The 12,676-nt window shown below is 37.7% G+C and overlaps 1 protein-coding gene across 5 annotated transcripts in view; it reads left to right on the top strand.

The window, feature by feature from the left end:
• The window catches only part of tnk2b (tyrosine kinase, non-receptor, 2b), a gene marked incomplete at its 3' end in the record, with an annotated part of 80,079 nt that overhangs the window by 45,235 nt on the left and 22,168 nt on the right, over positions 1 to 12,676 (top strand). For 2 of the 5 annotated variants that reach the window (XM_081375030.1, XM_081375031.1), the window contains one exon: positions 11,074 to 11,266. In XM_081375030.1, coding sequence (XP_081231156.1) covers positions 11,089 to 11,266 — 178 coding nt within the window. In that variant the 5' untranslated portion in view covers positions 11,074 to 11,088. Of the gene's footprint in view, positions 1 to 3,979; positions 4,637 to 11,073; positions 11,267 to 12,676 lie in introns of those variants that run through there. The other 3 variants (XM_081375029.1, XM_081375028.1, XM_081375032.1) reach the window with 3 other exon arrangements.

The following is a 12,676-nucleotide window of genomic DNA, read 5'->3' as shown; positions in this document are numbered from 1 at the left end:
GTCATGCTCTACATTTATTGCAGAATATTCAGAATATTGTTTCTCTCTGAAATACTGTATGGAAGTTTATTTATTTCTGAATATATTTTCACATCTTTAAAGCTGTGTGCTGAAGAATTGAGCTGCATATTCAGTATGTAAACAGAAGAATGTGTTGTCTTTTTAGCTGTGTTCGATGTTTTTTTGTTTCTGTCTTCTGTCTGCATGACATTTCCAGATGAGCTTACTGGACTTTAGAGAAGATTATGGATATTTCATCTGCATTCTGGGGGAGAGTAAATAATCTGGGATCCCTTCAACACTGTGTGTGCTATTGGGATGGTCGTGCTAAATGTAAAGCATTATCTGTCATATTGATATAGCTGATTTATGAGTAAATGTAAAGTATCTTCTAGGTCTGAAGTGTTGACGTTACTGGGTGTCATTCAAATGCCACAGGTCACTAGCACTTCTGTGTATTGCTGCCTTCTGGTGGTTCATTAGAGCTCCGCAGCCTGTAAACAAGTGATCCATCTGACCACTACAAAAACTATTTCTGTAAAAAAACGTTGAGTTGGCTCGAATAAGCAATTAAGTAGTCTTATGGGTTTAACAGAGTAGGGCTCTGATTCCATTTATCAGGTTTGATGCTGGTTTGACATGGACCATCGTAGAATCCTGCAGGCAGACATTAGAGCGAGGGAGGATTTGTCTTCTCTGTGATGTGCTACATATAGAGGTGAAGTGTGAGGTCCAAATGTGCAAAGCAGTGGTGGTAACTACAGGTCACATACACAAATGCACATAGAAGAAAGTGTTCCTTGATGACGACACCATCACCTTGTTTCTTTGGTGTTTACATTTGTATAATGCAAAATATCAAAAATGAAAATTCTGTCTGTTGTTCATAAGACTTTTGTTCATCTTCAGAACACAAATGAAGATATTTTTAATACTAATCCCCCCCCCCATCCATTTGAAATTTTCAAGCTTCAAAAAGTTTATAAAAGCGTTGTATAAGTAATCCATACACTCAAAATAACTCTTTGAATGAACATAAAAAAATCATGGAAAGGATTTCCACATGATTAACTTGCTTTATTTCAGCATTATGCAATTCTGTTATTCCAATTTAATGTACTTACGTTGGGACTTAATTTATTAAGGTTGATTCAACTTATTTACTATGGTTGGGCACAGCTTAATTTAATAGTGTCAGCCCAACTAATTTGCAATGTTTTGGACCAACTAATTTACTTAAATTGCATTCAACTTAATTAAATATAGTTGAATCCAACTTATTTTACAGTAGTACAATTACACTAGTTAATAAAGTTGATCCAATCTATGCAATTTAAGTTAGCCTAACAAAAGTGCTTAATGCTGTAAGAAAGCCAATCACATGGAAATCCTTTCCATGATTTAATTACATTCATTCAAAGAATAGCTTTTGAGTGTTCAAAATTAATTAAATAATTAATTTTGTTCACTTAAATTAACACCACTTTGCGAAAGAGGTTTATTGCATGTATAGTGAATACTGAGTGCCCACAGCCTTAAGCTAAACACAGTCGCCACTCTTCTGCATAATGGTAACCACAAAATTCAAAAACATAACAGAAAGTCCTCTAAGTTTCTAACAAAACTGAATATTAAACACTAACATTAACTAACATCTTTCCATTTACAGAAAAACACATAAAATAACACTTAAATCCCTAAATTTACCCTCCTAATGCAGTCCCTTGCAAAGCATGCTGGGGACTACAGATCCACTGCCCAGTTAGTTGTCAACAAAGATTATTCATGTAGTTTTCACACAAATTAAGTAAACTTCAGTTTTAAATATATTAGGTTGATTGAACACAATTAAATTAAGTTGTGACAAAATATTAAACAATCGTGTTACTTTAGCTTATTTTATTCATAAAGTTGAACAAGAGGCAAAAATATTTTTTTTGAGTGTATTAATAAAGCACTTTAATCTAAGTGTACTGAAAAGATATGGTCACATTATATGACATATTGAATAATTTAGGCTTTTTTGCATTTAAACATTGGTCAACGCCGCACATACATGAAGCGTTTCGAATAGGGTAAACAGAATGTCAGACTTGCTTGATGCATGAGACCCAGTGAGATTTGTTCTTAAACTTCTGTTTACCATATTTCATGACAACATGTTTAATTTTGGGTGAACTATACTCAGGTCAAATCAGTTTTATTTGTATGGCACTTTTCACAGTGTGTGATGTTTACATCAGCTTTACAGAAAATATTGTCTTAATTCTACGGATGTGAATCATCACATCAATTATCATGTCTTCGATTCAATATCACGATGTGTTGCATCCTCACTTTTTAATATTACTGCACATGCCTACATTTTCGTCAATGAATAAAAGCAGTCAAATATATGAACTCCCTTTTTATTGTATCTGCTCCAAGAAAGTTCACTTTCTTAATGTAGCAAACATCAAACTTAAGTCTTAAGTTTGAACTTAAGTCTGAACACACAGCAGACAATTGGACCATTTACACAAACAACAAACACTAGTAAATACTAAAAGCGCATGAAACTGTCAAGTGCACTTAAGTTACAATAACGCTCACATGCACACACTCGCACACGCTGTAAATTAAAAAATAATGGGTGCATTTTTTTATTGCTCGCTTTCGTGTTTCACCTCCCTCCGCCATTTTACGCTAGCGCAAGAAGCGCCTATGTGACGAATGACGTCAGAGAAACATCAGTAGGCCGTAATCGATTGTCTATTACTGCATTGATGCAGAATAGCCCACGTCCGCATCGCAATGCATCGATACAACGACTAATTTCAACACCCCTGCTTAATACCCCCTATGAGTAAGACATAGGTCACTTTGGCAAGGGACAAAAAAAACCTCTGTAAGATAAATTGACCAGACACGACGACACCTACAGTGTCTACAGTGAACAGCTGGTTTAAATTTTCAAACAAATGTTTGAGCTCAGTCACAGGGACACACACTTTCCCCTCCTTCACAGCTGTGCTAGCACTACCAATTTTTTTCCCCATTCACTTGCTTAAATAAAGCTCGTTCTTCAATAAGTCTCCAGAAAATTCCTACTACATTAGCCGCTCGGTCTGAAGCAGCGCTGGAAATTCTTTGTTTCAGGGCAGTAATTGGAGGCAGACTGTTTATGACACACAGGGCCCCGCTTTACTGCATCTGTCCTTGCTCACCTCATCTTCCCTTTTGCTCCTGGAAAAAAAACACCACCACAGTTCAACCGGCATTGTACAGTTTGTTTATCCCTTAAAATGTTGCACATCTGGTTTAGTCTGTGGGCTTGATGAACGAATGGGGAATGAGGGAGGGAGAAAGGACGTAAATAAAACATGGTTTATTCTGCTAGGGGTGATTTAAGCCAAAATGTCCCCTTTACATTCGGAGGGGGAAGAGAAAGGAGATAAAATTCTGAATGTTTGTTTACTAGAGGTTGAGATAACATTTTTAGAGGGATTGAGGAAGGAGAATGCCGCGAACCAAATAAAGAAGAAAAGTCAGGCCATGTGGGACTTGAGAGCAGAGTGGGAGAGAGAGTGAATATAAAAGAAAGATGTGGTGAGAGCCAGAGATAGGAGGGGATATGGTGGTGTTCAGGAGGGGGATTTGTTAAAAGCCCAACATATGGGAGGAACACAGGAAATGAGCTCTCCGTCCTGCAGTTAAATCTGACCTTTTGGCTCACGATCAAATGCTCCTCCATCCGAATACCATAGTCTCTCTGTCCCGGGCACAGGCTGATGGAGGGAGGAGAGGGAGAGTGAGAGAGAGGGAAAGAGAAGGGGCACTTCCCCAGCGTCTGTTTGCGAGTTGCAGGAATTCCACAGTCACGCACTAGGGGGAGAGAAAAAGAGAAAGTCCTAGACGCTCCTCCTGCTCCAGAACAACACGTCCCCTCTGACACAAACATGCAAAAAGTAAAAAAAAAGTCAGTACCTCTTCCAAGCAGACCACAGAAGCACTTAGGGACGACTTTGTCTGGGCTTTGCAGCTCTTCTGATTCTCTTATCACTTTCACTGTGGCTGTCATCTGAGTGAGGGATTTGGGAATAGAAGAAACCGTCCTATTAATAGCTGGTTGGTGGACTGAGCAAATGGATAGAGGAATTGGCAACTGAGGCAACTGACTCCAGTACATTCTGCAAAATACTTTTGCGATAAGGACTTCACCTTGCACTCTGACTCTGGACTTCTGACTCGCTCCACAGCCTCAGTGTAAACTTGGTTTTGAGATGTTCTAACTAGGCTGCCAAGTGAACAGTTCCCTTTGGCGAACCTCTCTGGTGTTTTCTTGCCTTTCCCCACACGGTCCCCCCTGCATACAAGTTCTACAGACTAGCAGTGATCTTCGGTTAAAGGAGCTTAATGTGGATTGCCCGTGATGGAATGTAGTATGTGGGCTGTTCAACTTCAGGAGACCTTCAAACTGAGGAGACCTTCACAGTTTTGGAGTGGTGTCTCTTCATCTCGGACCTTGTTCTCCAACAAAAGAGTCTCGGACGCTTAGCTTGACTTTTTTGTGGATTGTCTCTTAGAACTCAAGATGCGTCGTTTTGACAAGCTCAAAAAATCATTCCCTTTTCTTGCTCATTTCCATGTGTACAGAGTAAGTCTGTTTTTTATTCTCTTGTGCAGAGCATGCTAGGTTTCAGTATGAATAATGGATCTGGGAATTTCAGGACTGACATGTTAGTTCAGCATCTGTGTTGGTGTGAAACCACACCATGCCTTTACACATGTGCCAGAGCTTAGCTGTGTGCATGGATATCATCAGATCATACCAGAGCCTTATCCCCAACAATACATCAGACCTTCACATTGCATAACTTGTCCTAACAGTCCACCCTTTATTTATGTATGCAGTCTCAACAGTCAGGTGTTTGTGTTTTGTTTGTTTGGCATGCATATACTATTCAGTTTGCATCTATTAATTCACTCTTGTAATGTTTTTTCTTAAGTTTGTGTGAAGGGTGTAACCACTCTTGGTTGTAACTCGTGGCCTTAGCCCAAGGGCCATGGATGTAGTTCCCTTGGGATTAGAGGCTACAGCTTTCTAACACTTCACACTGCACAAGCTTAACTTGTTGCCACTAGCATTATAGTGTACCTGTGCTTGGGTAATATCCAAGCTTCTGAATCCTAGTGGCACCACTGTATTTTTAAAATGATAATACCATGATGCATATTATTATGAATAATAATTATAATTATAGGCTGAATTCAGTTTTGGATTGGCGCCTGTAGCTCAGACTAAAGAACTGGACACAAAAAGGAGCAAAACAAAGTTGAACGCGATACTGAAATCTCAAGATATATATATATATATATATATATATATATATATATATATATATATATATATATATATAATTTTTTTATTATTATTTTTTTTTTTAAAGAACTCTTTTTAATGTAACAGCATCTTAAAATGAAAAAGCACATTGTGACAATGACCATATATATGCATATCATGCATGTGCAGTGATTAAATATTTAACAGATGGAATATAAGAATGCAAACTGCCACTTGATGCACATTTTAAGCAAATAGAAAATGTAAAAAATCTACTCTAATAATCCATTCAGAATCATGAAGGACATTTACTCCAGCTTCTAACTATACTCACAGAGACTCACAACGGTCATTGTACCAAGACCAAACACAGTTCCTATTTAGCATGTTACTTGTAAGGATGCATTGAAAAAAAGTTAAGTTATGGGATGCAGCCTTCATGACCACACATCAATCTCAAGATCAGGTGGTTCAGACACCAAAAAAAAAAAAAAAAAAAAAAAAAAAATCACAATTGAGCCAGACATTTTATGGATGCATTGCCACTGTGGCTGTGAGGACTCATTGCTTGCTTGAATTAGCAGATGGATTTGTCAGACTACGAGCATTCATATTAAAGACAAGGTTGTAACAGATTTCACTCTGTAGTTTTGACAGACACGTTGCTGGCAGCAACTACACATTGACCCACTTTGCCCACAGGGCAAGTGTTTTCCCTCTCCATCATCAGCTACTCATCTCAATGAACACTTTCTAGAAGTCTCTAAAGAGACCTGGTTTCCTCTTTCACACATTCCCCCTAATCTTTTTCACAGGAGAGATGTTTCCTGTATGTTCAGAGTTTTTGATATATATTTTTTTGATACCATTGAAATTTCATAATTCTTGTCACCAATTTCAATATCACAAAAAAAACTAATACTAGTCTAACTAACACAAGTATATGAAAAAAATCAATGATAAAATAAAACAAAAAAACTATTTACAAGAAATAGGACAAACTACAATAGAAAAACTGAAAAACTTCAAGCACTAGAAAATGTATCACTTGACACAATGTATGTATTTCTAATTTAAATTCTTATGAAAGTTACAAAAGTGATTCAGTCAAGATCAATGTGAGATTTAACATTATTGTCACAGATGGTAGCAGATAGCCCATGTTAGGCTGCTTTACAACAAAACTGTTTACGTTTACTTAAGACATAGACAACTTATGAGGATACTCGCAAAGAGTAGGGATGGGTATTGATACAGGTGATCACAGGTCTCAATTCGATTAGATTCTCGATTCGATTCAATGAATTCAATGATTAAATTTTCACTGGCCCCACCACAAAAAAAGTAATAAATGAATAAAATAGTTATTGTTTTTGTTGTTTTTGACCCATGTATCTTCTATTGTAATAAGGTTATGACACCCCAAATTTTAGATAACATTAAAATTGAACAGTTCTCGATTCCAATTTCAATACCATAGCTAAAACTACTAACTAATGTAAATTGCAAATAATCTTCACTGTACAAATTAAAGTTAAATCCTCATTAAAGTTACAAAAACGTTATTCAGGGAAGATTAGGGAGCAATTTCTGTCTTTTGTAGTTTGATTAACATTAAGAGCAAAAATTAAGAATACACCCTCCGCCAGTGGTGGAAAGAAAGAGTACTGAAAATACTGGAATTTCTAACTTCAATATGAGACCTTGAAAAATGTCAATATTTGGTATAATTTTCAATACCATCAGGAAAACCACCACATACTAAATATTTTTATATCAAAATTGTCCATCCATTTTGTCAAGGCAATCATTATTTTCAAGCTTCAAAAAGCACAAAACTCATTGTAACAGTAATATATTTGAATGGAAAAGTTTAATTCTTCTGAAGAGACATGTCCTCTTTATACGATGAACGGATTTTAATTTAGGCTTTTGTTTACATATTTAAACATTGATCAATAAACATTACAATAATCTAACTTAAACATTACATTAGGGAAACTCTGTTGCAATACCTCACACACAGCACAAGGAAGCTTGATTTCAAACTGAATTGAATTTGCAAAAAAGACAAGTAAACAGTCAGTAATAAAATAAGAACAAATAAGTTTTTATATAAATTTGAGGTATTCAAAATATGACAGCACTGCATTTTTATATGCAGTGTGTGTTTAAGGCTTAGTTCACCCCAAAATTATAATTCTGTCATTAATTACTCACCCTCAAGTCGTTCCAAACTCGTAAAACCCGTTCATCTTTGGAACACAAACGAAGATATTTTTGATGAAATCCGAGAGCTTTCTGACCCCACATAAAGCTTCAGTGTAATTAGCAGTTTCAAGGCCCAGAAAGGTAGTAAAGACTAAATGCCGGTCAAAGATTTGAATATTAATTCAAATTGTACTCAGTAACGAAATGTGATTTTACAAGTAGCGAAGTAGATTACTTAGCTTAATATGTACATGAGTACAAGTAAAATTACATATTTAAAAATATACTCAAAGTACAAGTACCTGAAAAAATTACTTAATTACAGTAACACGAGTAGTTGTAATTCGTTACTTCCACCCCTGCCCTCTGCTTAGGGTGTGTGCGCTCACAAACTTTCGCACACAGCTCGAGCGAGCTCTTTCGTTTGAATGCTTAAATTGGCAAGGCTTGAAAACACATGCAAATGATACATTTTCGTGACCATGCAGCACTGGCCCGATCGGGACACTGACAGGTCCTTCAACCCTCTTGGACGTCTTTCATGCTGAAAGGCGAACCTGTATCCACCATGTTAGGCACAGAGTGAATGACAAGGTCCCTGCTGTAAAATCTCGCAAGGTAAATAATAGGATGACATCTAGTGGAGAAGACTAGTAATAGGATTAACATCAATCAGATTTTGTTCAATTTTTGTGGAAATAAATATGGAAAAATAATATGTATTAGGGGCTTTTGAGAATTGATATCGAATCGCCCACAGTTTTTAAAAAATATTAATCGAAAAATATATTTGTTTTGCCCAGCCCTAGCAAACGGGCATTTTGTCACACAAGTGTGTGCATTTGACCGTTCAAGCCCAATAAAGCACCAAAAACAACTCCGTTCAGTACTCGCATGCTTTATGAGCTGCGGCTTTGTGTGCGCGTTTCAAGGTGTGTGTGCGCACAGAAATCATCTCTCAGTTGCACATATACTGAAATGAGTTCTCTTTCAATGAAACATAACTTTTCAAACTTTTTTTTTTTTTAACTCTTATACCTTGTAGGCTTAAAAACACATTCAAATGATAAGACACACAGCAAGATAGTCGAAAATAGTTTGTGACTGTGCAGCAAGATGGTCCAAAACATCGGTTTACCCTTGTATATCGCACATGCCTAGTTCAGAGATTTGAACTTTTGCATCAAGACCTTTAAGTTTGCAAACATGCAAAGTAGACAGAAACTATTGCCATATTTGGACATGACGTTGGAATTGTTCCCAGTGTGAAGTGTTAAATGTTGCTGGGAAGTTCAGTGTGTGGGGAGGGATGTGGGTGCTTGTAGATGTTTAGTAATTTGGATTTGTGACACTCTATTTTGTCCATATTAACTCCTACTTAGCTATTTTTAGTGGCACTTGTTAAGGCAAGCATCACTATTATGGGGCCCTATGAAATGAGTTCCTAAATTCTGTGTTTTCAATTTTTACTGGATTTTTAATTTGAAAATTCTTAAGTCAAATTCTATGACATTCAGCAATATACAGTAAATTACATTTGTATGGATTTTTTTTATCTCTGCATCATGGAAATCATAGGGCCCTACTATTAGTAATGCTCATACTTGTAGTTAAAGAGAGAATGAAAGGGAGAGAATTTCACAAATATTTCAGTGTGTGACTACATTCTGAAAGTTATTGATGGTTAAATGAATGTCAAAAAGGCCCTGACCCCCATGACCCATGGCTTTTCATGCATCAACAGAGGAAGCACTTTGGCCACAGAAGACGACTTATGCTCTCTAACCTTCCTGACACTCATTCAAGAAACCTGTCGACTTTGTAACCCCTTGTTTTACACACACATCTTGGCAAGCTTCCGCCTCTTTCACAAATCAGCAACATCTGAAGACTTCTGTCTGCACATAGACCAACTATTTAAAAAGAGCACTGACAGAACACAATGACACATCCTGTGTGACGTGAACAGCCTCTTAGTCTAACTTTGACAAATTGACACAACTCAATTGATTGAAACCAATTGACTGGGTTGTTGTGAACTGTAAGCCAGTGACCGAATAAACACACAATATATTGACTATTAAATAAATGTTCCCCCCTGTTAGATCAGATGTTTGTTTCTTTCACAGTTGTGCAATGTCTTTTGAATTATTTTCATTTAGGTGGTTTTTCAGAAATTGTTTATTTGTAATTAATTGCAATTCATTGGCATATCATGTAAATAATTTGATTAAAAACTTTGATTTAACAGCCTCAATTTCAACACATCAAGAGAATTTTTACCCTACAATCCCTCACAGCTGCTTGTTCGTTACTTTGTGGCATTGCATATTGAGTGAACTGATTCTGTCTGAAACAGTTTCCAACATGGATTAGCATTACAATCAAAGCACAGACCCATGTTTACAAATGTTTTGCTATTGTAAGCTTTCTGTCATTTACAGTATGCAATCTTAACAGTCTGTTATAGTTAGCTGCACACACACCATATGCAGTTTCATTGTATGTAAAAGTCTCAAGAACAAAAGCGTAAAAGTTCCATGATCGCACAAGCGCACAATGTCATTCAAAAGGGCAAGGAGGTTCTGCATCTCTCTGATCGCAAGATTGTTCTGCTTCCTCCCTATTGCCTTAATTTTGTTAAGACGTGACTGACCACAAGGCCTCCAGAGAAGGAAAGTGTGTCAGAGTGAAAGAACACCAGTGTGAAGGAGTGCAGTGGGAGGGAGAGATTGGAAATTGAAAGCAGCTGATGTCCAATACGCTCCAACAGAAACATGAACAAGCACAAAAGCAGACCATGGAAAACAGTAGCACACTTTTAGTTGTCCCAGAGCTTCAAAGCACCGGTGCCAGTGTTCTTCCATCCGTTTGCTGTTCCATTCATCTGTTCCCCTTGTTACAAAACAGGAGCTTAAAAGGAGCGTGGATGTTCATTCTTTGAAAGGTGATAAGGACTTTGGGACTTGGGAATTGAGTGCTTATGATTTTTATGGAAACGTTTTTAATTGGGTCAGAAGTGGAATTGGAGATGCAGCAGCTGCTGTGGAAAGGTAAGGCCTGTGTTAGCGGGTTAGTTTTGGAGGTGTGGAGATGCTCCTTTTGGGAGGAATTAAAAAGCTTAGAGAGCGACTCAGCACATGTGGCCTGGGCCAGGGCCAATGCCATCTGTCTTTTATGAACTTCAGGTGTGCGTGTTCGTTTGTGTGTGTGTGTGTGTGTGTGTGTGTGTATGCTTACCAGATGTTCACCACGGTTGAACAGTGAAAGCCAACTGTATAGTTTTTTTATGAGCTGTTGTTGCCGCACACTCTGAGCTGAATCATTAATAGCATGTTAAATGCTCAATCACACTTTTGGACTTGGTCACTTGTTGCTGTCTAGATGGACACCACCTTTTTATTTTTGGCCAGCCTAGTGGTTAGGGAATTTATTTAGTTGGGAATGGCTTGAACATGTTTGCTTCTGGTGTTTTGGGAGAGTCATGGCCTATGGGGAATCGCTCTGTTGACTTCATTGGTGTGTGTCTTTCTGTGCAGAAGCTGGGCAGCAGTATGCAGTGTGAGGAGGGCACTGAGTGGCTGCTGGAGCTGCTGATGGAAGTGCAACTGCAGCAGTACTTCCTGCGCATCCGTGATGAGCTCAACGTTACACGTCTCTCTCACTTTGACTATGTGAAGAATGAGGACCTGGAGAAGATTGGTATGGGCCGGCCCGGTGAGTCCAACCAAGGTGTTTTGCTTGTAGCTTTATCACAAATAATACTTTCCACAAGGCACTTCACACAGAGATCCGGCATCGACACTTATGCAGAGATGCAAACCAATTTTTTTATGATTTTAAGTGTGATTGACACAGTGATAACTATAGCAATGGACAGATTTTTTTTAAATTTATTTCCTTTTAGGTCTGAGCATTGTACATGAGTCATGTAAACGGAGACTATAGATCTGCCACAGCAACACTGAAAAGAGTGGAAAAAAAAAACAAAAACAAATCATTGTTGTCTCAATACGTTTAGTAGCTTTAATAAGCTTTATTCTATACTTTTAATGTTTCTTTTTTCTTACTTGTATTACCGACTTTTTCCTTGACTTATTTAAACTTAAAATTAAACTTAAAACTTGTTGACAACTACATGCTAGTATTTTAATAGATTATAATTATTATTGGCTTTAATGATTCACTTTAATGTATTTTTATTTTTTTCACTAAAGGTAGAGCTTTGTGAAGCCTGATCTAAGAATGACAAAGCGCCTCTGTTTGTCTACCGATGTCAGCACCTTAATCCGAAGGTCACCAGGTCTAAATTGGTTGAATAATTTCTCATAGGCCCTGTTTACACCTGGTATTAAGATGCGTTTTGGTCGATCGGATCACAAGTGGACGACGCTAAAAACGGGTGTAAATGGGGTCTAAAACGTTTTGAGCTTGTTCACTTTCGACCAATTCCAGAGATAGTCGAAAACACATTTGACCGGATTGCTTTCGTTGTGTAAACACTCACGTGTTCGAATGCATTCGAACAGCCACAAGAGACCGTCTGTTCTCTGCTACTGACCTAATGAGTAAACATTATGGAAGTGCGCTAGCCAGACGGGATTTATACTTTGTTGGCTGTAGACCCAAGTTTGATTTGAAGATGAAAAACGTACCAAGCACGATGATCACTCACCATTTCTGATTTCTAACACGCACTCGAAGCATTTGCCGTCGTCTTGCGTCTATGAGAGCAGAAACGAATGTTGATACTCTCCGGATGTTTTTCTGTCGTCTCCGGGCGCGTTCATATGTAAAATGCGTGAGCTTATTTCGTCCATTAGATTGAAAGATCTGACAAAGCCCCTACATTTACCTCTGCCAAAGACCCTCCCTTCGGATAAATTAGGACAGAAGTAGTTGAAAGTGGACAAAAGAGACAGATTAAAACACCAGGTGTAAACAGGAATGTGTCTCCCTCATCTACTTGTGATACCAGGAGTAAACCAGGAGCACGGCCATAGAGTTAAGTTTCTGAAAAGTTTCTGAAAACTGAAACGGTGTTTGTACACAAGCTTTTTAATACAACAGGACGCAGTCAGTATAGACTGATGAAACCTATCTGTAAAGATTTTTTTTTTTTTACAGTGGTAAACCCAGCAG

This window comes from Scardinius erythrophthalmus (genome assembly GCF_964197995.2).
Source record: "Scardinius erythrophthalmus genome assembly, chromosome: 9".
NCBI classification, from domain to species: domain Eukaryota; kingdom Metazoa; phylum Chordata; class Actinopteri; order Cypriniformes; family Leuciscidae; genus Scardinius; species Scardinius erythrophthalmus.
The sequence above is the reverse complement of the archived record's forward strand: the minus strand, read 5'-3'. Positions and strand labels throughout refer to the sequence as shown.